This window comes from Pinus tabuliformis, chromosome 6 (assembly GCF_031772625.1).
Source record: "Pinus tabuliformis cultivar Carrire ecotype Pingquan chromosome 6, CPIR1, whole genome shotgun sequence".
Taxonomy (NCBI): Eukaryota; Viridiplantae; Streptophyta; class Pinopsida; order Pinales; family Pinaceae; genus Pinus; species Pinus tabuliformis.
The window spans coordinates 1,414,904,850-1,414,932,768 of NC_142292.1; the positions used below are offsets into that span (position 1 = coordinate 1,414,904,850).

Here is a 27,919-nt window from a genome sequence, read left to right on the forward strand (position 1 = left end):
AAGCTATGTTGGTGTTTCAGAGCCCTAGAAATGTAAAAATTACTAGATGAATTTTAATTAAGCGCTGTGTTATTAAGGCTGTTATTACTCAAATGGGTAAATGGAGATGAAACCAATGGTGTTATGACCCGACTCAACTAAATGCAATCAAATATGATAATGCAATCCTTTCAATTCGATGAATCCTAACTAGAGTAAGGAGAGAGTTTCCATTCACTTCCAACAATGCAAAAAATTGATCATTAAGAGAAAATTTAACAAATTCTCTAATGCACTAATTTCATCAAGAAAAATTAATGCAAATCAATTCCAAACCAATTTTTATTTTTATTTTTGTGTAAATTCAAATCAAAGAAAGCTGATCTAAATCTACGATTGATTTTTTAGAATGTAAACTATGCAATTGTAATCTAAGCACAATTCACTTGAAAAGTATGCAAATGTAATCTATGCACATTTTTCATTCATATTCTGAAAATGAGAATTCTAATTGTGCAAATGTGATCTATGCAAAAGAATTCTCAAACACAAGATGATTCTAATGTAATCTAAGAACCAATCAAGTGCAAGTCGAGAAAATTGGGTGAGAGTTCCAAAGACCAAAACATAAAAACACTCAAAGGCGATTAACACTCATGCAAAATTGTGAAAAGACTGAGACAAACCTCCAAGTAATGATCAAAGGAAATCAAATCAAGAATTTCTCAAGAGAGAGACTCAAAACACCCAATTGATGAAAGCTAAGAGCAGGAACAAGCTTAGGTGAAGATTCTGGACAAGGGACTAATGAATCTGGGCAGAAAAAACTAAGAAAAAACAAAATCTAAGAGCAAAAAAAAGGCAAAAAATGGAATTTTCTCAAATTTTGGCAGGGGACGCAGGCAACCCGTTAGCACAGGTGCGGGCCCGCTCTGTGCACGCAGCAAAAGTGCGTCCAGGGACGCACTATGCAGCACTCAGAGGGTGCGTCCGTCTAAAAAACTCAAGAAAAACCAAAATAAAACTAATCCTAAGCTAACCCACCCAGAGACAGAATCACAGAGCCAAAACCAGAAAAATAAACCAATTTTCTCAAAGCAAAGTTCACATAAAGGAAAAGACTTTTCTCATCAATGGAATCTATCCCCAGCGGAGTCGCCAATTTGTCACACGGAATTTGTCAAGGGTGCGGGCACGACTGACCTTCCTAGAAGTCTAAGACGTTCTAATGACAAACAAACAAAATGGAGTGATCTTTCTCTAAATACACCTTTTACAACATGAAAACTACAAGTGTTTAGGCTTACCTTATTCCAAAATGCTGTTGTTGAAGTCCGTTCTTGACGATCCGGATGAGCTCCTCCTTCAAGTCAATTCCTGCAACCACAAACAATCAAACAATTACCAAGCACTTGCATTTCATATAATAAAACATATATTCAACATGCAGACCAAGGAACACATGAAATAACTCATTAACACAAGCTATTGAGAAAAATAAACCAGTTTGTATTAATAACGAAACAAAGAAACTCTTACAACCTGGCCTTGGTGTTGTGCAAGTTCCTCCCAGGGTCCATCAAGGGTTTTCCTCTACTTTGACAAAGCTCACCCTCTCCCAAGTAGAATCAAGTGAAGACAATCTCTCCTCACAAAGGCTCTAATGGAAGACCTAAATCCTGCAGCATTTACCCAAAGAAAATGTATAGCTCCAACCTCCTCTCCTTCTGGCTCAATGCCTTTATTTATAGTGCTGTAAAGAGGTTATTCAGGTCCACCATCAATGGGATAATCCCCCTCTTTGGGTGGGATAGCTCCCTTATTGATGGGATAAGTTCCCCCTTAATAGAGATACATGAACCAACTGGAGGCGCATCCATTTCATCAAACCGACCTCTAGAATGTTCTAGAAGTAACCACAAGTAACTTTTTCAAGATAAAACTCGCGAATTTTGCCTTTTACAGAGGGACGCACCTGTCCCTTAACATACAGAGCGTCCATGGACGCAGATTTTGTGAACATGGTCAGCGTCCCCGCAGGTAAGGCTAGAGAGAACCTGCGACCCCAGAGATAAACATAGTTTTTACAAGACTTTCTCTCTTCTTTGAGTTTGAGATGGATAACAGAGGCATGAGACTTGCCTAAGAGGGTAGCATGACTGTTGATTTGAGCCATACTAACTGTAAGTAGTCAAGGTGACATTTTTTAGTGTAACATGGGCACATTTCCTTCTAAGTTTGAAATGGCTAGCAAAAGGTGTACTAACTGGTTTTGCATTGTGCATTTTAAATCTTTTCAACACCTTTGTATGTACTCATTCTGAGACAATGTTAATTTATGATTTTTCCTGTCTCTAGTTATTCTCATACCAAGGATTTGTTTTGCAGCTCCCAAATCCTTCATTGCAAATGAATTTGCCAATTTTCTTTTGAGCACGTTTATTTCCTACATGTTATATCCTGCAACAAGCATGTCATCTACATACAATAACAATATAATATAGCTGCCATCATTTTGCTTTTTCAAATAAACACAATGATCAGAGTGACATCTAGTATAACCTTGTTCAGACATAAACTTGTCAAATTTTAGATACCACTGCCTAGGAGCCTGTTTTAAGCCATACAAGCTCTTCTTCAACCTGCACACTAGTTTCTCCTTCCCTTTCACCTCATATCCTTGTGGCTGCTGCATATATATCTCTTCCTCCAAATCCCCATGGAGAAAGGCTGTCTTTACATCTAACTGCTCAAGATGCAAATCTTCAGCTACTACAAGACTTAAAATAGTTCTGATTGAAGTCATTTTAACAACAGGAGAAAATATTTCATCAAAATCAATACCTTTCTTCTGTGCAAACCCCTTCACCACAAGTCTAGCTTTGTACCTCTATCTTCCTCCATCTTCTTCCTTCAGCCTGTAAACCCATTTATTCTTAAATGTATTTTTTCCTACAGGCAACCTGACTAAATACCAAGTCTATTTATGCATTAAGGAGTCCATCTCTTCTTCCATGGCTACCTCCCACTTCTTCCTGCTTTCAACCTGCATTGCTTCTTCATAACATTCTGGTTCACCGGAATTAGTCAACAATAAATAATATAATGAAGGAGAGTATCGTTCAGGGGGTCTACTTATCCTGGTAGATCTTCTAACACCACTTTCAGGTGTTTGGGGTGCTTGTTGTTGTTTTGATGGTTGTTGTTGTTGTGGTTGTTGATTATTATTATTTTCAGGCACCTTTACTTTTTCAGTGATTTCGTCAAGAACTGCGTATTCCTTGTTTTCCTTTTCCTGTTTCTTTTCCTGCAACTGATTCTTATACAAGACATTTTCATTGAATATTACATCTCTGCTCCTAATGATTTTGTGATTTTCATAATCATATAAGCGATAACCAAAATCATTAACACCATATCCAATAAAGGTACATTTCTTTGACTTTGCCTCAAGCTTTGTTCTATTTTCTTTATCAATATGGACAAAGGCCTCACAACCAAAAGGCTTTAAAATAGAGTAGTTTACCTTTATACCTGTCCATGCTTCCTCTGGAACACCACCATCCAAGGAACTTGAAGGCCCTCTATTTATTAGATAAACAGTAGTATCTACAGCATCTACCCAAAACTGTAAAGGCAATCCTGCATGCAATCTCATGCACCTTGCATGCTCCATGATTGTTCTGTTCATCCTTTCTGACACACCATTTTCTTGTGGTGTTCTTGGAACTGTCTTCTCTCTACGAATTCCATGCCCTGAAGAGTACCTATCAAACTCATTGCTGCAATATTCACCTCCATTGTCTAATCTAAGACACTTCAATTTCTTTCCTGTCTCAATCTCAACCAAAGCTTTCCATTTCTTGAAAGTATCAAATACATCAGATTTATTCTTAGTACAATAAATCCAAGTTTTTCTAGTTGCATCATCAATAAAAGTAACATAATAACGAGAGCCACCAAGAGATGATACCTGAGCAGGTCCCCATACATCTGTATGCACAAGCTCTAGTTTTTCGCTCTTCTTTTCTTTCCCAACTCTGAGAAATCTGACTCTCTTATGTTTTCCATAAATGCAATTCTCACAAAAGTCCAAATCAACATTCTTCAAACCCAGCAACAAATTCCTTGAGTGAAGAATCTTCATCCCCTTTTCACTCATGTGTCCGAGCCTATGATGCCATAATGCTGCATCTGCTCCTTGGGAAGTTAAAGCATTAACAGAGTTAGAAATACCATTGCATAAATACAATGTACCGACATTTTCGCCTTTTGCTATTACCAGGGCTCCTTTGGTGAACTTCCAAGCTTTATCTGTGAAAGTTGTCACACAACCTTCACCACCTAACTGCCATGTTGAAATCAGATTTTTCTTTAGATCTGGAACATGCCTTACCTCCTTTAATAGCCATTGGTTTCCATTCTTCTATTTTACAAGAACCTTACCCATTCCAACGATTTTACAGGGTTTATCATCACCCAGACGAACTTGTCCAAAATCTCCTTGAACATAGTCATGAAAGTATTTCTTATCAGGTGTGGCATGGAATGAAGCCCCTGAATCTACCACCCAGGAATCAGTAATATTTTCGAAAGAAAGAATCAAAGCATCTTGTAACACCTCACCTGTCACATTTGCTTCATGATTGTTTTCTTACTGTGCATCTCCTTCTTTTCCCTTCCGAGATCTACAGTCTTTCTTTAGGTGTCCTTTCTTTCCACATTTCCAGCACACTATCCCCGATCTGGACTTGGATCGCCCTTTCCTTGATTTACTGCGATATCCTGAGCTCTTTCCTCTTTCCATTTTTCTTCCTCTAGACTTTGCACTCAAAGCATTTCCCGATGTCTTACCGGAGCTTTTCCGTCACATTTCCTCGCTAAGGATAGCACCGACAACATCATCAAACTTTAAAGTACTAGATCTAGAAACGGAGTTACTAATGGCCATTACCAAACCATTCCAACTTTCTGGTAATGAGCACAAGAATAACAGAGCTCTAACTTCATCATCAAAGTTTACCCCTACAGAACATAACTGACTTGTAACAGTATTAAAATCATTTAAATGGTCTGCAATAGATCCACCTTCCGACATCTTCATATTAAATAACCGTTTCATGAGAAATACCTTGTTTGAGGCCGAGGGTTTTTCATATAGTTTGGACAACGCCTGAATCAAACCCTCTATCGTTGTTTCCTTCGAAATGTTGAAGGAGACTGATGCAGCAAGGCACAACCGTATTGTTCCGAGTGCCTTTCTATCGAGAAGGTTCCATTCTTCATCTGTCATGCCCATCGGCATCTTTGCTTTTCCGCCCAATGGTAGGTACAGATCTTTCTGATACAGATAATCTTCCATCTGCATCTTCCACAGCGAGAAGTTTTGGCCGTTAAATTTCTCGACCCTAAACTTACCATCTTCCGCCATTGCTCCCACTCGAACTAGGAACCCTTCTTTCCTGTGAGTTTATCAGCCAAATAGACCTTCGGCTCTAATACCAGTTGTTAGAAAATTATATATTACGGAGCAATGGAACACATAAAATATTGCAGAAATATAAACACAAAAAACGCACAAAACAAGAGAGACACAGATATACGTGGTTCACCCAGTTTGGGCTACGTCCACCCCGAACAGCCAGTCCTTCCTTTCTATTATCCAGCAAAATGAAGAGACACAACCTACAGCAAATCCGTTGTAATATCCTCTGTTTTCTCTCACAGTCTCACCTCTCTGTTTCTCACTCACAGAATACACATCTATTACACAGCCTCAAATACAATGCCCTCATACAAAGAGAGGGGTTGCCTTCTAGGGAAAAAAAAAATAAACTAAAACATAAGTTCTACCGTCAGATCATCCGCCTAATGAATGGCCCAGATTGACTAGAAATTACTATACTTTTACAAGGCAATTTTACAGTTGTTTTTAGCTTCGGGGGCGCTGCCCCCGAAACCCCCACCAGGGGGGGCTCCCAAAGGTCGCAGCCGCCCCCCCTGGACCCCCCCTGCAGCGAATATTTTACGGGCGGCGTTGCCGCCCCCATTTTGAACTGGGGTCGAATGTGTCGATACCTTTGAATATAGAAGATAATCAGGCTCCACACCTAACACGCCTGATAGCCTATTAATGGTTAGGTTTAACTACCTCAACTCTTAACCATATTTACAATATTGACTCTTCTAGAGTCGTCTTCATCATAATCACGTGGCTAGCTCATTTTCCATGAATAATTGGGGATGATGTGGAATCCTCTCGAATTATGGTGGTGAAAACAAAAGGCTAACTTTTCAGTGGCATAATTTTCGCATACCGACTCTGATTGAAGCGATTCTTATGTCATTCGAAATGTATCTTGTGTAGAATAACATGAAAAGGTGTGACCTTGAAACGGAAAATTTTTACCCCCAGAAAACTTTGTTTGATGCCTCAAAATTATCCCGGAAGGTTTCAAACCTTGTTTTGCCAAACTAGGTGCCACCAATAAAAACAATCCTATGAGTTGGTTCCTCCACTTTTTCCACTCTGAATGCATCATTATGGATTACAAATAATATAATGATCCAATTTGGATGAACTATCCTTAGAAACTTAAGTTCTTAGTGACAAGCCCAAATGCTAAAAAAATTAGTTAGCACACCTTTTTTATTGAATTATTTAAGAGAGAATATGCCCACTAGTGCCATAGTTTTCAAGCTAGTTTTCACAACCAAACATTATTTTTGTTTTTACTTTTTTTTGTTTTATTATTCTTTTTTGCTTTTTTTTTTTAAAGAAAAGAATAGGATAAGAATTCCTTACAACAACTTGGAAGTCCATCCTACCTACCATTTCCAGTTTTGAATGTTGCTTCATCTCTTGAATAAAATCTTCTTTACTGTTGGGTTGTTGATATAATATGAGCCTATGCCCATTCACCAAGAATATGGTCCCCTACTCATCAACATTTTCACTTCTAATTCTCCATTGTCAAAAGTGTGCACTGCCTAATAAGTACCATTGCCAAAGTTGGGTACTAGTCGGTGTATAATCACTTCAACTTTGGCAGGGCTCACTTGTATACCCTCACTAGAAATAAGGTGCAAAGGAATATTCCCACACTAAACATCATCTTTCATTTTACATCACTTAAGGTGAGGTTGGCCTCTAGTCACCTAATCAACACTTTCTCCAAGTTCTGGAGAACTTCTTGAAAAGTGTCACCATATACGGAAAAGCCATCCTTATACACCTTAACACACTCAAGATCAACAAATATGGCTAGGACCGCCTGCTGAAAGATAGAAGGGGCATTACACAGCCAAAAGGGGAGCACTTGATAAGTGAATGTCCCCCACAAACATGTGAAAGTGATATTTTCTTGATCCCTGGGTACGATTCGTATCTGATTATAACCATTGAAGTTGACGAGGAAGGAGAATTACTTTTTACCCACGAGGGTATCAAGTACCTTATCGATCTAGGATGGAGAAGTAATTGTTATCACCAAAAAATTGATCATCTAGCCTAATTTGCTAGATGGATTGAAGTACACCATGTAAAGCCAATTTTACCATTGTAAAATTGCTTTCGCTCTAAGAAATTACCTAATAAACCACCTTTGTTAAGTAATTTATAGTTAAACCCATGAAGAATAATTGAACAAATCGCTATTTATTTGATTTTATTCTAGGAATAATTAATTAAACCATTGTTTTATTATTTTTCCTTGTCAAATTTGACCCAATCATGAAAAATAGACAGATAAATCATTATTTTTCTTATTTTTCTCTAAGAATAATTAATTAATCACTAATTAATTATTATTCTTTGTTAAATTTGACTAAATCCCTTAGGAATAATTAAATAAATCCCTATTTGTTTATTATTCCTTAACGAATTCCTTGAGATGATAAATAAATCATTTATTTATTTATTATTTCTAAATAAAATTTTAAATGCTTTTTCCCTCCTAACCAAATATAATAAAATATTCCAAGAATGGGATCAATAATATTTTATTATTGCTCATTATTCGAGGATAACTCAATATTTTGTTATAAATACAAGGGTTTTCCATTCATTATTCACTTTTGATTATTTTCATTGTTGCACTCATTGTTGTGACTCTAATTATTTTCATTGTCGCACACCCTGTTTTTGTTGAGTTTTCACATTATAGAGGAGAGAGACTCTATACAATCTAAAGATGTTTGAGAATAGCCAAGAACCCATCCCATAGAGGGGGACTAGTAATGTTTATTTGTTCCCTTCACAGGTGTTATAATCAAATTATTCTTTACATATCTAGTTTCCATTAGATGATTGGAGTTATTACTCTTTCTTTTTGTTGTTTAACTATGATTATGGCAAAGATCTAGACTTTGGCAGGTTTCGTTTTTATCAATTGTTGCAAATCTACAATGTTTAGCAACCATTTATATTATTGAGATTGTTTGTTATCCACAATATTAATTGGGTTCTTTTCATACATCTTTGAGAAGAAAACACTACGACAAAATTGGTGACTCCACTGGGGAATAATTCCAGTTCAGAAACCTGGGTCTCCAATCACAAAATTAGCAACTCCACTGGATTTTATACTTCAGATCTAGAAACCTGGGTGACCTTTGGTTTTCAGCTTATGGTTTCTTCTTTTTTCAATTCTCTTAATGTTTCCTAGTTTTTTAACCCTAGATCTGATAAATTTCTGACTTCCGCAAGCTTTCTGGTTGTTTCCGCAGGTCACAAGAACCAGCCGCAACAAAGGCGACACTTTTTTCTGAGATTTGCTAATCATGAGCCACAAAGCAGACATCACACTTTTTGGCCCAAAAAGTGCGATATGGAGGCCAAAGTGCACTAAACAGCCTGAGAAGTGTGATCCCTATAGAGAAACAGGTCAGTACCTGCGATTTTTGGGTTTTAGGGTTTTTCTCAGATCTGTTTCTGGGTTTTGCAGAGAGTTGTCTGCTAGGTTTTCTGACCTCTGTCTCATCTCACTTAGGCCTTGATCCAACCTAATTTACTTGTCAAAGTCAAATTTATCCTCCTCTAGTCATTCTAGTACGCTTCAACCATTTTAGGAGGAGTTTAGTTGAGTGAGTAATTTGAGTTTCTGCAGTTCTTTTAGCCACATTTTCCAGATCTGTACCTTTCTATTTCAGATCTGTTAAGATAGGTTTCTACCATCCATAGTTTCACATTTAAACTTGTTTGGTCATTTTTCTTAGGGTCCCATTGGTTTCCCTAGGTGTTACACCCATCTCCCTATATTTTTGCAGTGATCTTCCTCTTTGGTTTTTTTCTGTTGCTGCACCACTTTCTAGCAGCTTAATGTCACTTGATCCCAATCACACCGACATTTAGATCTCTTGATTGTTTTAGTGTATTTTCCATAGGTTTAGACACCAAGCAGCACAGTGTTTGTAAACCAAATTTGGGTGGGGTTTAGTTAATTGTTTTTCTGTTCATTTTCTGTTATTAATTTCAGTTCATTTTCAGCAACCTTTATTCTTTTTTACAAACATGATCTAGGCTTAATCAATTAATAACTTGCACACACAAGCACACCTTGAGCGAAGGGTGCTTGGTTTACACCACCAAGCCAAGACTTAACATAATAAATTTATCTCCCCTCATCAAGACAAAGATATATTGTAGATCTCCCTTCACCATTTCCATGTCACGTGTGTCCTACCACCATTGCGCCACCAAGGCATTTTTCATGGCAACTATTAGGCCTTCACCCCCAGTTTCTGCTTGGGCATATTACCCCTCCCAATCGAGTTCAAGTTCATAGCCCTCCAAGTCCCCATACCGACTCTTCTCCTGGTTCATATGATTCCTCATCAGATTCCAAGCTTCCTTCACTGCGTATCATCTCCATGTCTAGACCCACAGCTGGTGTAGGAACCCAACCTGGTGTTGGCTCCGGTTCTATACCAGTGGTCACATCCAGTGAAACAATCTTAGGAACTGTTCTGACAACCCCCATGCTCCCCTTTATGGCTATGTTAAGTCTACCAGATTTTAACCAGTCGATAAACGACCCCATACACCATGATGTTGGTTGGCCCTCTATGTCAACTAAGCCTCCCTTAGACATCCCAGAGTTTGAGGGTAATGCTGGAGAGGATCCTACCAACCATGTCTGATCCTTCCACATGTGGTGTTCGTCGAACTCCATAACCGATGATTCCATTTGTCTTCGGTTATTCCAACGCACGCTCATTGGAGATGCTACCAAATGGTATGTAGAGCAGCCCTCCGCATCTCATTCCATTTTCACGACACTTGCTAAAGAATTCCTTTCATATTTCCATTTACCTCTTTGGTACGAAACTAGTATGGAGCTATTGACCACTTTTCGTCAGTCCTCCGACACTTGCCTTTCTGGCCATGTTCAAGAGTGGCGTCGAAGGAGGAGCACATGTCGTGCCCCACCTTTAGAAGACTGAGTCTATCTAGATTGGTTTCTTAGGAGCCTTTTATCTCCCATTGGAAAAGATGTCGCATCTCATTTTCCTCATACCAAGGAAGAAGCTCTCCAAACCGCTCTAAGATATGATTTGATTTATGCACAATTTAGTTATGTCTATACAGTCATTCCAAACCTCCCTCGCCCTGGAAGTGTCAATGCACCAGGGGCATCTCACGTCACTGACAGTATCATTGGATCTATTTCACACTCTCCGCCATATACTCAGCAAAGTTATGGCTACCCGCAGGGGGGCACTAGTTCCTCCAACACTTATGCCCCTCCTGTTAGCAACATGTTTCCTGGGCCCCAACCTATCTACCAAACTGTTGCTCCTCCCTATGCACAACCTAGCGCTCCAGCCCCTCAAGCATTAGTGTCACAACCTCCCATTCATCCTCAGCCATCGCCCCCTCAAGGTCAAGTGTTTTCACAGCAGAGTGCTACCAATCCCCCAAATTCAAAGAAAACGAATAAGTTGAAGGGTAACAAGGGTAACTAGGGTAATTAAGGAAATCATCCTAGTGAACCCTAGGGGAACCAACCTAACACCAACAACCAACAATATGGCAGCCAACCCAAGTAGAAAAAGTCTATTTGTACGAACAAGCCTTATGCATGTTGTGGTTTACATGGCCACTATACACAAGAGTGTCCTCTTTAATCCCAGATGAGCCAAATGTGGGATGCTCAAGCAGCTTCTCGAGGTCAACAATCACCTCATAATCCTACGCCAGCTCAACCAATAGTGTTGCTCAACCCTAGCCAGGTCAAGCAGTCCACCTCCCCCAACGTTCTGGTCTCGGTGACTACCATATCCTTGTGATGAAATCTAATGAGGTTAAACCCTCCCATATCAACCTACAAACTCGGTCGCGCCAATATGACAAGCCCTCCACTTTGTCTGCTACCAAGTCCAAAACCAAAGTGTTTGCTAAGCCTCTTACAACACTAAATGTTCCATTATAGATCCCCCAACCTAAATTTGAGGCCATTCCCAAGATCCCAAAGGGACCATTATGTTGTAATGCGGCTTCTAACAGAGCTGCCCATACATACAGTATAGTAGACAACTTGTCGCAATCACCTGCTGCCATGTCGACGTTGGAAATCCTCCAGTCGTGCCCATCCCAAAAGAAAGCTCTACTATTTACCTTGGGTGTAGTAGATCCTTCATACAATCATCTGATTGTCTTCCTAGTTGATACAACAGAGCATCCCCCATTGCCTTCATCTATTTCTTTCCAAATACAAATTAAAGTCTGTAATGCCATCATCTCCAGATGCATTATTGACGAAGGCACATCCACCTGTGTGATGTCCACTGCTATTTGGAAACATCTCAAGTCACCCGAGTTGTCCCCCTCCACCATCACTTTGTATGCTTGGGATGGACACCCCTACCAACCCCTTGGCATGTACCACAACTATCCAGTGACCTTTCAGCTAAGACTGTCCATGTCAACATTGAAGTCATTGATGCCCCTTTGGATTACAACATTCTCTTAGGTCATAGTTACACATATGCTATGTCAGTCGTCGCATCTACAGTTTTCCGAAAGATGCTCTTCCCCCATGAAGGGAAGATCGTTACCATCGATCAGTTGACTTACTACGAGTTGGCATCAGTGACCTCCCCCAAGTCCATTATCTCATCAATGTCCGACAAACAGTCTTCAACCCCTTCCACCAATGTTTCACCTAGACTTTATAAAGGTTCCTCATTGTTGGGTGCTTTCCTTGGTCCTCCCCCTCCCATCTTAGAGCCTACCTCTATGAGTACTTTCATGTTACAAGCATCACTGGCTACCCTTAAACATTTTGGTACACCTGATCAACAACCAGCTCCTCAGCACCCTGTTGTTTCTCTTCTAGCTGAACCCTCTGGACCCACTCCCTCAGGACCTCCTCCATTTGTGGGTGCCTCTCCTATGTTCCCAACAGGGACTGTTCCACCAAGTCTCAACCATCTAGGAGCTATTCCTCCAGGACATTACCCTGCCATCCAGATACCTTTCTTATTCCCCCCTCCAGGAATTTTTCTGTACCAATCATGGCCTCGTTGGTCCTTCCTAACATGACTCTGGGGATCCCAGTATGGTACATCGATCCCCCAACAAACATTATTTCCAGTCATCCAAGACCATACCATGCCTTGACCGTGGTTCAATCAGTGCCCATGACCCCTACCACTGCTTCAGTTCCATCACAACCTCAATAGGAACCACCTCCTATTGCAAAGACATCTGGCTAGGGGGGAAAGCGAAAAGGAAAGATTCAAAAGACAAGGCTCCCCAATCTCCCCTAGCCCCTAAGGCCCCAAAGCCGACACCCCCATGTGCTTTGTGTCAAGTTGTTGGGCACGCCACCAACATTTTTACTGAACTTCCTCAATTTAAACCTCTGGTTCATGAAGCATTCCCTGAGTCAAATCTTCCAGAAGTCCATATTAACTTACCGGTCCCACTTAAGAAACTGAAAACGCTACACATAAACCACTCTTGTGCCATGTGTGATCTTCATGGTCATTATTTCCATTGTTACCCTCGTCTCGATGAGTTTCGTGATTGCCTTGGAGCGATCTGCGAATACGAGGCCACTCGTAGTGGAGCCTCTACTCCTCTACCTATGGATTTTGGTACCACAAGTAAACCAGAATAGGGAGACTTTGTCCCCACTATTGTGATCCCTCCCCCTAATGTCGAGATGGCAAACACCACAGGCCCCATTCTTTACCTGTCGTCATCCTTGAGTTCCTCACAGGAAAACCTTCCTAAGGTTTCTGTATGCACTTCTTTCGAACCTCTTTCGATAGAATCCCAGGTCTCAACATCCGTAGATCCTCCGTATACTAGCCCGTTGTCTACCACACAAGATGATGCGTATGTGAACCTTCTTTCTCAGGTTGATGCACCAGGAATTGCCTCTGCATCATGTAGTCAGTCTTCCTCCCATTCGTCCATCTCTCATCCTGATGCAAACACAATGGAAGCTATGTCTACCCCTGATTACCCCCACCATTAGGTAAGGGGGAATTCCTTTAGAGGATTTTGAAGGCCATTTTCTTCCTAATTCTCCCAATGCACTCTACCTCAAGAAATTTCTATCATAGCACATCCCTTTGATTTTCTTGTCTTTATTTCTACCATAAAGTTAGGTAGATTGCATCATCTCATCAGTTGTGTTTTGCACCTTTCAGATGGATCCATTATCCACACCGTATATTGGTCATACCGACGGTGCAAGATTATTTTCCTAAAATTTAGCCTTGACCATTTTTACCCCCTTTCATACATTAGTCCTTTCAAACGGCATGTGCATTAGATATTCCACCAATAATCAAGTTGAATATGATGCAATGATAGGTCTGTTAGTCGATGCCCTCGCTCATCGCATCCTTCATCTTCATGTTCATTTATATTCCTTGTTACTTGACATGCAATTGAATGGTGTGTATCATGTGTATAACCAAGTCCTATTTAGAAAATATCTATGAGTGAAGCTATTGGTACGCGAATTTTAAACCATTATTTTTATTCATGTGCCTAGAGCTCAAAATCACTATGTAGATACCATTGCAAACAACATTCTATATTGGCATTTATCACATGTATACCACAGAAGATAAAAAACAAATGGCGAACCATCATCATCATATAAAATGCATAATCATATTATGTATTATAAAAAAATTTGGAGCCATAGATCTAAATACATCCGACATGCCCATAACATGTTACAAAAAAAAAGAACTTGGTTGCGAAGAGACGGAAGGATGCAGCGGGGAAGGAACTCGATCCCTGGACAAATCCTTGAACCTCGAACAGGGTTTGGGTGAACAGCAGAGGCCAGTTTTACGCACAGCTGCCTTCTCGAAGCTTCCCATCAGCTCCTTGCAACTGGCAGTTGGAGGTTATTTCGCATTTTGGTCTTTCCTAGGATCGATAAAGACAATTTTTTATCACTGTCAACTGTCAGCTGTTAGCAGTCTCCGTTTCTTTCGGTCTGTCGGTGGTCTCTCTCCTTCGTTAATAACAACCATGGTTAAGCCCTCCGAGTTTCTTGCACTGGACCCAGACGTCGAGGACATTCTCTCCATGTGGGGCAAAGAAATCAACTCACAGAATGTGGACTATTATTTTGGATCAGTAGATTCCCCCAGCTTGGCGTCAGCTACTCAGCCGGAGATCCTTCAGGTTCTTTCCCAAGTTCAGGCGCCGGACAGAGAGCTCCAGCCAGAAGATTTTTCGACCGGCCCTTCTCATCAAGCAATAGAGACAGAGCTGAGAAGGGCGTTTGCGGCATCAAAGCCTTCGGAGCCAAAGGGTCTTTCTTTGAAACCACGGTTTCCAAACCCTAAAGGGCTCGAAGAAATCTCACAGCTAGGGTTTCCTGCGAACGACGAGCACTCTAGACCCCCAGGCGCTCCAGGTTCGCTCACGAGGGTTTCTCTTTCCCGAGATTCACAAGGCCTCCCCGAGGTCCAGCCAAGCGACCAAGGCACCTCCTTAGCTGTCGGTCCGGCAGGAAATGATGGTCAAGGGGCTGAAACTTTGTCCGCCGGAAATGTCAACCTGGTTCTCTCAGGACAGATCCCGCCCCTATGGGAACCAGATACCATCTTGGGCTCAGCTCAAATAACATCCGATAATACCGAGGACTGTGAAGGAAGAAGACCGGGGGGGGGAATGCTCAAGACCAAGAGGCACGACAAGGAAACAGAAAAGACCTATTGGTTCTCAGATAATAGCGGAGAATCTGGTTCTAGGGATGGAGGTTTCGATGAGAGAAGCTATTGCGGTGGCTGACTGCACATTGGTAGGAAGAGTAAGAGGTAAGCCATATTCATCAGTTTTTCTTCAAGAATGGGGGGAAAAAAGCTTCACTCCAGAAAGACCCGTAAATTTCGAAGCACAAGTTTTAGCAAAAGGATGGTTTAAGTTCAAATTTGAAGACAAAGACACGGCGGATTGGGTTCTGCAGCGTTTATGGCATATTGATAACATCCCCGTTCTATTCAAAAAATGGTCTCCATTATTTGATGCTATCAAGGAACGTACTGACTCTTTTCCTGTCTGGGTACGTGCTCCGGGTCTACCCTCCCTTCTATGGACTGAGGAAGTTTTTAGAACAATCGGCAACCGGCTGGGGGAATACATGACTGCAGACATGTCCTTCTTAACAACAAACAATTTGGCAACCGCGCGTTTTCTTGTAATGCTCAAACCAAGTGGGGGTTTGGCACAAAAGGTAAACCTTCAATTTGGCGAATATGTCCATGAGCAGCTTTTAGACTATGAATACCTTCCTTTTAGATGCCATTGGTGCCACGAGCACGGCCATTTAGCAAAAGATTGCCCCCATAAGAGAAGAAGGCGACATTTTCGTAGGACTCCTGCTCATAGAGCAAATGCACAATCCGATGCTCACATAAGGATGGAGCAGGACTTGCCGGAGCCACATGAACAAATGAATATGGAGGCAGAGGAGACCGAGAAAGAACCATCGAATACAAACGCAAAGTCTACAAATCTGGAAGCAGAAATTGGTACAGACCAGGCCGTTGTGGAAGGGACCGTCGAGGTAACAGCCAAAGTCCCGGAAGCAGAGAAATGCTCGGCTGAAGAAACACTTCCAAACCTATCCGACGATCCTGAGAAGGGTAAGTGCTCGGGGACTCCCTCCTCTTTTATTTCTCCTGTGTCTTCAAATGAAAAATGTAACATTGCCTCTTTGTCTTATCTTGAAAAAAACTTAAAAATTGTTGACAATTTGGGCGACCATTTCTCTGAGCCAAATGTGGAAACCCTAACTGAAACTCTGCCCCTCCTAGATATAAACTGTGAAGAAAATTGGCCCCCTCTTCCTCATCCTGTGACTCGGACCCCTTGTCCTTACAATCTGCGATCCCAGGGTGGGATCCAAGTGATTCAGGAGTCTTTAGGTGGGCTGGGCTTGATTCCTTCACAGACAAAATCCAAGAACAAACGAGGACGGAAATCTGATCTATTCAAGGCAAAACTCAAAGCAAAGATGGATATTGCAGATGGCAAACAATTCTCCATCCAGGGGGTCCTTAGAGCAGCCCATCCCCCCGAAGGAGTTATCAAATGATTTTTACATCCTGGAATTGCAGAGGTTTGGCCAGCAAACCGAAAAAACTGGCCCTGAAAGATTGGATTCTCAACTCTAAAGTAGATGTTATCCTACTGCAAGAAACCCTTGGGAAGGCCTCTGAGATCGAACCTATGCTTATGGCTCTTCTTCCAGGGTGGTCCTTCTGCGCTATGGATGCCTTTGGTCATTCGGGGGGATTAGCAATTGGGTTCAAAGATGGGAGAGTTAAAGTTCTCAATACTTGGGGGATGAAGAACGTATTGGGAATGGAGATAGTATCCCCTGACTTCCAGTTCCCAATCTCCATTATAAATATTTATGGGCCTTGTCAAGGCAGGGAATTTTTTTGGGATTCCTTGATGGCTACATCTATTATGAAAACTCCAGTGATGATTCTGGGTGGTGACCTAAATTTCTCTCTAGGTCGTGCCGAAGCCTGGGGACCCATGGCGAGAGAAGATCCACAAACAGAATTTTTCCACAATCTCATCTCAGCGCATAATTTAGTTGATCCTCTCCCGATCAAGCTAAAGCCAACTTGGCGGAATCGAAGAGTTGGTGCTGACAGGATAGCTAAGAGGCTTGATCGCTTCCTCCTCTCAGATCCTCTTTCTGCTAAAATTCCCCTTATCAGACAGTGGGTTGATGAAATTGGGAATTCCGACCATTTCCCAATCTTTCTAGATCTTTCTTCTCCTCCTCACAAGCCCCCCGCCCCTTTCAAATTTAATCCAGCTTGGCTTCAAGATCCCTCTTTCAGTGAATTGTTTAAAAAAACTTGGATTCACCCAGATCACAATGCAGGAGCGGAGAAAAGCTATTTGTTCATGGAAAATTTAAAAAGAATGAAATCTGCAACAATCTCTTGGGCAAGGGATAGGAAATTGAAACAAAATGAGGAGCTAAACTGTATTAGGGAAGATCTGAAGAAAAAGGAGAGTTTGGATTCTGATGGATATTCATCTCAAGAATCCAAGGAAAGAATTCTTCTTCTGGAGAAGCAGCAAACCAAAATTCTTCTGGAAAAGGAAGAAGAATGGAGAATCAAGAGCAGGGCAATCTGGCTTAAGTCTGGGGATGAAAATACAAAATTCTTTCATAATTTTGCAAAAGGAAGAAAATCAATAAATACAATTTGGAGCCTTAAAAATGAAGAAGGAAGAGAGGTCAAGTCCTTTTCTGATCTCTCTGGACTAGGGAAACGACATTTTCATAAGTTATACTCTGATCAGAGAGAAGCAACTATAGCAGAAATCTTCAAAACGGTGCAATGTTTCCCCAGATTCATTGAGGAAGAAGAATCTGAAGATCTTTCAATTCCGGTCACCAAGGCGGAAACTGAAGCAGCCATGAAGCTTTTAGGCAAAGACAAAAGTCCAGGTCCTGATGGTTGGACTATTGAATTGTTTCTTCATTTCTTTGATTTAATTGGAGATGAGATATCCGAAGTTGTAGAGGAGTCCAGATTGAAAGGAGATATTTATAGACCATTTAACTCAACATTTATTGCTCTCATTCCTAAGAAGAACGAGCCAGAAAGCTTTGATGATTTCAGACCAATTTCTTTGTGCAACTGTATTTATAAGATTATTTCAAAGGTCATTGCCCTCAGATTAGCTCCAATTCTGTCAAGGAACATATCTATGGAACAATTTGGGTTCCTAGATGGCAGACAAATTCATGAAGCTATAGGGGTTGCTTAGGAGACAATCCATAGTATCAAATTAAAGAAAAAGAAAGGAGCTGTTCTAAAAATTGACCTTTCCAAAGCATTTGATAGGATTAGCTGGCTCTACCTTCGAATGCTTCTTACTCATGTGGGATTCAACTACCAATTTGTCAGTTGGATCATGGGTTGCATAACTAATGTCAGCTTTGCAGTTCTGGTCAATGGAGCTGCTTCTTCATTCTTTTCTAGTCAGAGGGGCCTTAGACAAGGGTGCCCATTATCACCACTTCTGTTTCTCCTTGTGGCCGAAGGTCTTAGCAGGCTGATCCATAAAGCCAGAAGTGCGGACAAGGTAAAAGGTATAGAGGTAGCCATAAATCTCTTTATCACCCATCTTCTTTTCGTCGATGACATATTGATCTTTACAAATGGAAATTCCAGCGAATTAAAGGAGATAAAATGTATCTTTGATCTCTTTCTTAAAGCTACAGGAATGCAGATAAACTCTATGAAATCACAAGTTTGTTTAGCAGATGTGGACAGAAGGGAAAGGAGCCTTATAGCTGATCTTTTTCCGTTTCCTAGCCAATCCTTGGATGCTCCTTTCAAATATTTGGGGTTTTGGCTAAAACCTGTCGCCTACAGAAAAGCAGATTGGAACTGGATCATAGCAAAAATTGAAGCTAGAATATCACACTGGAGCTTTAGATGGCTATCCAGAGCTGGTAGGCTAACTCTCATCAAGTCGGTCTTGCTAGCCATTCCGGTTTACTGGGCCGCTCTAACTTGGATTCCTAAAGGAGTAATGGAGAAAATCAGGAGAATTTGTTGCAGATTTCTTTGGGCTGGTTCTAAGGAATTCTCTGGTTTACCGTGGGTGGCTTGGGACAAAGTGGCCAGATCAAAAGAATGGGGAGGTTGGGGGATCAAAAGACTTCCCGAGTTCAGCACCTCTTTAGCTGCAAAGTCTGGCTGGAGGCTTATAACCACAGAAAATCTATGGACAAGGGTGATCAAAAGGAAGTATATCGATCCAACGCCCTTGGAAGATTGGATCCGGAGTCAAAACAAGAAGGCTAAAAACTCATCTGTAATTTGGAAGGCCACAGTGGATGCTTTCTCAGTGATTGAGCAAGGTTTAGCTTGGAAAGTGGGAGATGGTAGACATATTAGGATCGGTAGAGACCCTTGGATCGGGTGCAACGAAGCATTCGCCTTATCTCCTGGGCTTCTTCAACATCTTGATTCCAAAGATATCACCTCATTAAATCAGGTGGCAAGAGTTGGACAGTTTTCCATTTGGGGCCAGGCCTGGAAGGATGATGAAGAATTAGGGCTAAATATCAGATGGAAGAATGAATGGACAGGTTTTATAAAAGAATTAAAACGTTCCAATGTTAGGATCAAGGAGGAACCTGATAGGTTAATGTGGGCTCACAGCAAATCGGGGGGATATTCACCAAAGGAGGGCTACTCTTATCTTCTGGGAAAGAAAGGTTGGGATGCTCCGGAATGGTGGTCCAAAGCATTATGGAAACTTAAAAGCCCAACAAAATCAAAGCTCTTCCTATGGTGTATTCTAAAAAAGAAGGCTCCGACATGGGAAATCCTCCAATCTAGGTTTCTAGTTGGCCCAGGGCGTTGCCCCCTGTGTAAGGATAATGAGGAAACTTTAAATCATCTTTTCATCTCCTGTCCCTTCTCACGGCAGATCTGGGCGGAGGTCACTGGGCTTCTCAAGGTCATTGCACATTGGGGAAATGAGTCCCTAGACGATTCCTGGAGGAAGTGGTGGTATACATACTCAGAGGGGAATATGCGGAACCTTCCGATTATCTTCTGCTGGGGTGTGTGGCTCGTGAGAAATAAGAGCCTGTTCCAGGACCAAATTACTCCGCCTTCCGCTATCGCCTCTAATATCGCAGCCATCTATCATACTCTGCCTCCCCCTGAAGCAAAGAAACCCAGAATAAATCAAAACAATATCATTTTTCAGGAGGACATCCCTTGTGGCTTCTTCGACGGAGCCTCTCAAAATAATAGGGCTGGCGCAGGCTTGAGTTTACACATCAATTCAGAACACATCCTAAAAGCCTCAGTTGGGTTGGGCCCAGGAACCAACAATTTTGCAGAACTATCCTCTTTGCGCCTTCTTCTTTGCTGGCTTCAACACAGACACATCAACACAATTCAGTTATTTGGGGACTCTCTAAACGTTATAAATTGGGTCAATGGATCTGCTGCTTGTCAAAATCAAATTCTAGTGACAATTGTTGAAGAGATTTTATTCCTAAAGACTCTCTTTAACAGGTTTTCATTATGTCATATCTACAGGGAAAGGAACGAAGAAGCCGATCAGTTATCTAAGGCAGGTATACTACAGGATCCGGACAGCTGGGCGATAGAAGAAATTTTCCAGGGGCAATCAGTCAGATCAGACTTGCCTCCTTATGATCAGTAGTACTTTCTCAGTATATGCTCCGCCCCGTTTTTGTTGGCTCATATCAGATTTTATATCTCTCTCTGATTGTACTTTCTGTATATATTCCTCCATAGCACTTCTCGTTTATTCCGGCTATTTATTTCTCGGCTTTCAGTTTATCAAATTTTGTAAATTTTGCTCTTACACAGTGCTGATGGACACTTTTTTCTGACGGTAATGGAGTTGTTTTCCAATATGGAGACTCCAGCTTTTTTTGAACTATTGTAACAAATGGATTCACAACCTCCTCTCGGGAGGTAGACTTTCCCAGTTTCTCAACAGTAAAAAAGCTCCCTGCGGGTCGAGCTGTGACTGCTTCATTAAGCCCTGCGCGGCTTAAGAACTACTGGATCAAAACTTTTATTATTATAATAAATACTGCTTTTTTCCCTGGAAAAACATGTTACAAAAATTATAATCAATGGGACCCATATGTCCCTACATCTAGTCACTGTCTGGCAGATCTCGCGCCTAAGGCTCTACTCCACCTGCACGTAGATCACGTACTACCTGACCTACCATTTCCAGGCGGCGCATGATACCTCGCCACTTTGAGGGAAGATCAGTACACTCATCTATGTACCCATCCTCTAAGTCATTCCATTCGCTCTCTGACACCCCGGTCAAGAGTACATCAAACCTACAATACAAATCAACAAGCATCGTAGTATTGTCTAGACCATGCTGTGACGATGATGTCCCCCGATATGCAGCCTTAGACGCTGTGGCTCGCCCTACTTACCGACTTTACCAGTGCTATGTCTTCATACAACATATTTCACACTCAGTACCATATACATGTGATAGAAATATAAAATGCACCATAAAACATAGCAATTTATCACTTACCGTCTGTTTGGTCAATTGAGTGTGTCCTAAATTGCTACATTAATTATCAATCCGAGAGTCGTAAACTGATGAAGTGTGGCGCACTATATGTGCAAGATAGCCTCTTTCCTATATTTTTTTCATTTTTCAATTTTTGTTTTGTTTTGGGGGTTTTTTATCTTCATTTATCTCCTAATGTGAATGGCCATTCCTGGGTCTTTAGAAGGCAAGCATGGATATGGATTTGAGGCAATTATGTCCTCTATAATGGTTTCCAGCACTTAACACTTCAGAAGATCTTAGAATGTACTAGTGATGACAGTAATGCTTGAACAAGAATGGAAAATGTGCTGCTATTTAAAACAAGTAAATAATGAACTACTGATCATGAAACTATTATCTCTACTGTTGTCTAAATACAGAAAAGTGATTTAAGCTACTGCACTCAAAGAAATCAAAAATTGAAAAGAAAGTAAAATAAAATCAAATTACATCATTCATACTTTGATCTCTCGCCAGTTAGTCTAGCTATGGCTTTCGGAGATAATCGTCAATAACATGAGAAATCTGATATCTAATTGTAGAAAAGTAAAACTAAAATCAAATCACACATTCATAATTCGATCCCTCGCCAGTTAGTCTAGCTATGGCTTTCGGAGGTAACCATCAATTATATGAGCAATTTAATATCTAATTGCAGAAAAGTAAAATTAAAATCAAATCACAACATTCATAATCTTATTCCTCGCCAGTTAGTCTAGCTATGGCTTTCGGAGATAATCATCATTGACATGAGCAATTTTATATCTACTTGCAGAAAAGTAAAACTAAAATCAATTCACAACATTCATAATCTGATCCCTCGCCAATTAGTCTAGCTATGGCTTTCGGAGGTAATCGTCAATGACATGAGCAAGTTGATTTCTAAACTAACTAACAAAGCAAATGATCAAGACTGAAATCAACAAAATAGAACTGGAAAAATACTAAGAAAAGCAAAGTCAGCAGATAATTAATCCCATGTCATTAGTCATTGCAAAAATTATATGCAGATGCCTAGGCTGACTACTCTATCCTAAAACATACATGCACTGATCAGTGTCATACAAACTTGTAAAATCATGAACAGAAGTGAAATACCATAACAATTAAATATATACAGGTGGATAACTATGGAATATATGCGATGGAAATAAGAAAACGATGCATAAAACTTTACAGCAATAAGGGAAATGAAACCTCAGCGTACAAGATCCCTCTACACGGCCTCAGTCAATAGGCTATCAATCCAAAATTATGTTCACACAATCATGTAGAAACAGAGTCTTCCCATATATTTCAAAACACAGTTACAACAATAAAACTAGTGTTATGGCACAATGGACTTTGAACAGCAAAATTACATTAACCAAAAACTAACTCTATGTGTTATAGAAACACGTTATTTATAACAAAGGTAACATAATTGTTTTCTTATAAAATTGTGTGAACAGGGGACATGTAAAAGACAGTGTCCATGTATTTAGCATAATGGCTGCCGAGAATATTAAATCTATCAACTGTGGCTGTTGGATTCGTGTCATGGGTCAATCTACAGGTGGCAACATGACCCTAGAGATTTAGGAATGGCCACACATCCTTCAGAATATTTCACATGTTTGAAAACAGAGTCTGGCTGCCATAGGACTCTTATGTTGGACCACTGTTTGACTACCGTTGACCACAGCTTCCCTTGATAAATTCAGCTAAACCAATAGGACCTGATCCATGTCCAGGTCATTTCTAACTTTCCCATGTGGCTTGTTTTGCCTGATGACACCTGCAACATAGAGTTTAACAAAAACAGCTACAGAAAGTCACTGGATTCCGCAGCTAATGAGCAAAATCTAGTTCAAACAGCAAACACAAAAACATAGTTAGAAAAGCACTTAAATGCTCTTTTAGAATCAATATGCAATGATTTCTGACAGCTTATGGAGTACTGGTGAGGGAGAAAAGTTTGGGAAAATGTGTAGGAGAGGTGTAATTTCAAAGCTCTACACCGTCTGGTCCCCATGCTCGCCCAAGAAAAAGTGTCAAGTCAGGATCCCCCTGATAGTTCATCCCACTATAAGGGTAATCGTCAATGTAAAGGGGAATCTAATCCCAATGTGTGAAAAACTCAGGTCGGAACACCTATCCGACTCCCCCTCCTCCTCCTCTCTGCATTAGATGCCTCCAACAGTGCATCTTGGGCTCCTGTGGGCACCCATCTCGGATGTGTACATGAGGACAGATAGTGGGTATCTTCTCAAAGAAGAACACACATAGCACTGTACCAAAAGCACAGTCACGATTCACTTACCTCTTGCAAAGACTCAATTATCGCTTCACCGACAACAGCATCATTTGGGCCCACCCATAGTAGCTCCCACCCAAAACACTCTCAACTAACCTCATCTGCCCACCAGTGATGTGGTGGAATGCCTGGCTGCTGAAAACCTATAGCACATCTGCGGAAACAGCCTGTGTCTCTAGCCTCTCTAGATTAACAAGTGGGATAGTCGTGCCCTTGACACAAACACCCCGTCAACAATGGTGCTCCATGAACTTAGTAATGTTCCTCCCACGAGATAACACTAGATGAATATCCCCCACCACTATGAGGGGAGGAAGTCCAGTCAAGATGTAAATATCCTATAATGAGAGCTTGATCTTGTGCCCCTGCATGACAAAGACCTCCTGGTTTGGATCCCAATAGCTCACAATTCTCAATAGCAAGGGCTCACCTGCCCTCATCAGCGGGTTCTCTATCAACTTGAGAACCCCATAATGAGCCAATGCCCCTAGAACCACCTGATCCCCCTAGATCTCGGATCGAAGAGTATCCAATTCTCATTCATGCCAGTTGATTTTGCAGCTCTACCATATCTGCAAAACACCACATGTCTTGACAATTCAGAAAAGAAAACAATGGTCTACATTGATCATCCTATAACTCCCACCAGGCTAGCAGACCAACTCTTCCTCCAGCCCCAAATCGCATTTTTCAACCCAGAAAGTGTGAGCTCATAGGTTTCTAGTTGTTTCCTATGAGCCAGATCGCACTTTTGGGCCAGAAAGTGCGATGCGAATGTGAGAAAGAGTGTGGGTCTCTCAAGGAGCTGCCAGGTGCCAAAAATCAAGAAATAAACCACTGAAATTGAAGAAATGAGTAAGACCACCTACTTGAAAGTCACAGATCCTGATTTTGATGGTTGGTTTGTCTGCTATGATCTCCACAATATTTAGGTATTTTTCCTCCTCTACAAATTGACCACAACTCACTTAACAAATGAATACAAATTGGAGGGAAAACGTCATTTCATGGAAAAATCCCCAATTTTTCTATCGCCCATTGTAACTAGACCGTAGCTCAGTTTGATGAACTGGCAGTACCATTGGAAAGCTCTCACCAAGCTCTATAATGGGCTTCACTAGTTTTTGATGATATGAGACTTCTCTAGGAAGACATTTTTCCAAGAAAAGTCACTTCATTGCCTCTCAAAATCGAATTTCGTCATAAAGCGACACTTGTACTTTGAGGTCCACCTCCTATTAATATTTTTCATACCATATGTTGATTTTTGTCATGAGTAACCATCATTTACTCATAATTTCACGGTCCCCACCGGGCCTAGTCTGTGTGGTAGTTTCATCAAGTCACCCTTGTTTAGAGGATCCGCGATGAGTCACCCTTGCATTCTTGGAGTCTATTTCATATCCCATCATCTCATGTCACAGTATTCCATCCCTATTGCATACCGTTCATCCTGTGTTTCCCATTTTTGCCTTCAGTCATACTATCCCCATCCCCTTTGGAATTGAGTTAGTTGCTACCAGGTCAACCATGCACTCTATGCTCTAACAAGGGTAGTCATTTGTTTGTCCCTCAGTAGCACTTTTCTCCATTATCCCTGGTGTTAGTCCATCTGTCACATTACTATTTTCCCTCATGCTTTAGTTGAGAATCCTCATTGCCTCATCTATCGCGGGCCCTATTATGTCGACATCAGCTCATTTATTCCATAAGAATGACCTAGAGGGCGGTGTATCTTGGTTCTAGCTTCCATTCTTTTTCAATGCCTTGGATCGAGTAGAGGGTCTCATTACAACCGTTTTACGTGGTTGTTTCATGTTTGTGATTCATACAGTTGATGGTCCAGTGATGCAGCAGATTGTACCAGTGATTCTTGGGTATGTGTGAGATGTTTCAGACCTCATGAGGGGGTGTCCCTTTAGGTAGCCCCCCACATGCCTAGATGCATACCTACTATGCTACAGCCTCATATGTAGTTCCGCAGAGTTGATGGGTTCGGTTCCTACCGATCGCAGTGTTCATAGCATGCACATCTCCTCCAGATGATCCATTCAGTTTTGCAGAGCCCTTCCTTGTTCAGCAGGGCTTCTCTGGTTGTTCTACCCTCCCTCCCACCCATTTTTTTTAGGGAAGGGGCTTTGTATCTCATGTACTCAGATATTATTGTATTCAGTCCTGGATCATATTTTTCCATGTGCATTATGTATATGGGAAACATTGTATTATTTTCTGGCTTTATTACACCATCATGTCATGTACCATTCAGTATGTACTTCATTGCTTAGTTTTATATTTCTGGGCAAACCATTATTTTTGTACTAAGTTATCTCGGCGGGTATGGGTATGCCTCCCCCACCTCATTGAGGTCCAGTACCACAACATAAAAGGATACTTGCATTAGTCTCGCCCCCTCTGTCCCTATCCTCTTTCAAATTTAGCTTCATTGGTCTCTCTCTCTCTCTCTCTCTCTCTCTCTCTCTGACTCCCCTGTGTTGTCTAAGTGATTGTGTCTTTACAACGTACTTCGGTCATACATTTTTCTCCTAACACTCGTACGTTGGGGGGAAATCTGTTATCACCAAAAAATTGATCATCTAGCCTAATTTACTAGATGGATCGAAGTACACCATGTAAAGCCAATTTTACCATAGTAAAATTGCTTTCACTGTGAGAAATTACCTAATAAACCACATTTTTTAAGTAATCTATAGTTAAACCCATGAAGAATAATTAAATAAATCACTATTTATTTGATTTTCTTCTAGGAATAATTAATTAAACCATTGTTTTATTATTATTCCTTGTCAAATTTGACCCAATCATGAAAAATAAATAGATAAATCATTATTTTTCTTATTTTTCTCTAAGAATAATTAATTAATCACTAATTAATTATTATTCTTTGTTAAATTTTCTTAAATCCCTTAGGAATAATTAAATAAATCCTTGTTTGTTTATTATTCCTTAACTAATTCCTTGAGATGATAAATAAATCATTTATTTATTTATTATTTCTAATAAAAGTTTAAATATTTTTTCCCTCCTAACCAAATATAATAAAATATTCCAAGTGGTTATTCCAAGAATGGGATCAATAATATTTTATTATTGCTCATTACTCGAGGATAACTCAATATTTTGTTATAAATAGAAGGGCTTTCCATTCATTATTCACTTTTGATTATTTTCATTGTTGCATTCACTGTTGTGACTCTAATTTTTTCATTGTTGCACACCATATTTTTGCTAGGTTTTCACATTATAGAGGAGAGAGACTCTATACAAGCTAAAGAAGTTTGAGGATAACAAAGAACCCATCCCATAGAGGGGTACTAGTAACATTTATTTGTTCCCTCCACAGGTATTATAATAAAATTATTCTTTACATATTTGGTTTCCAATGGATGATTAGAGTTATTACTCTTTGTTTTTGTTGTTTAACTATGATTGTGGCATAGATCTGGACTTTGGCAGGTTTTATTTCTATCAGTTGCTGCAAATCTACAATGCTTAGCAGCCATTGATATTTTTGACATTGTTTGTCATCCACAATCTTAAGTGGGTTCTTTTCGTACATCTTTGAGAAGAAAACACTAAAACAGTAATATTTAAGTGTGTCTTTGTTTAATTCTTTATAGTCCACAAAAATCCACCACCTTCCATCTTTCTTCGGGATTATTACCAATGGGGAGACCCACTGGATATGGGAAATAGGGTAGATAAAACCAACATCTAGGAGTTTCTAAAATTCCTCTTTTGCAATGTCCTAGAACACAGGGTCCATTCATCATTAGGGTTGTTAGACAGGTCTGGCCCACTCCTGAATATAAATGTGGTGACTACATGTGTCAGGAGGTATGCCTCTCATGTCTTCATAGTTCCAAGTGAATGCACCAAGATGATCTTTCAACATTTTCACTAGTTTTTTTTGTTGGGATGGTTTGATTTGTGAGTTAATGTATAGGAATTTACCTGAACTCACCTTAACAAGTGTAACATTAGGCTCGTGAGTATCCATGGTAGTCACTAGGCTCTATAATAGT

The 27,919-nt window shown here is 40.5% G+C and overlaps 1 protein-coding gene across 1 annotated transcript; it reads left to right on the forward strand.

Annotated features, from left to right (window-relative positions):
* Positions 1-14,970: 14,970 nt before the first annotated feature.
* On the forward strand, positions 14,971-20,773 carry LOC149263948 (uncharacterized). Its single transcript, XM_089388660.1, has 2 exons — positions 14,971-16,104; positions 20,563-20,773. The coding sequence occupies exons 1-2, from the start codon at positions 15,213-15,215 to the stop codon at positions 20,631-20,633; spliced, it is 963 nt and encodes a 320-aa protein (XP_089244786.1). The 5' UTR covers positions 14,971-15,212; the 3' UTR covers positions 20,634-20,773.
* The last annotated feature ends 7,146 nt before the right edge of the window (positions 20,774-27,919 follow it).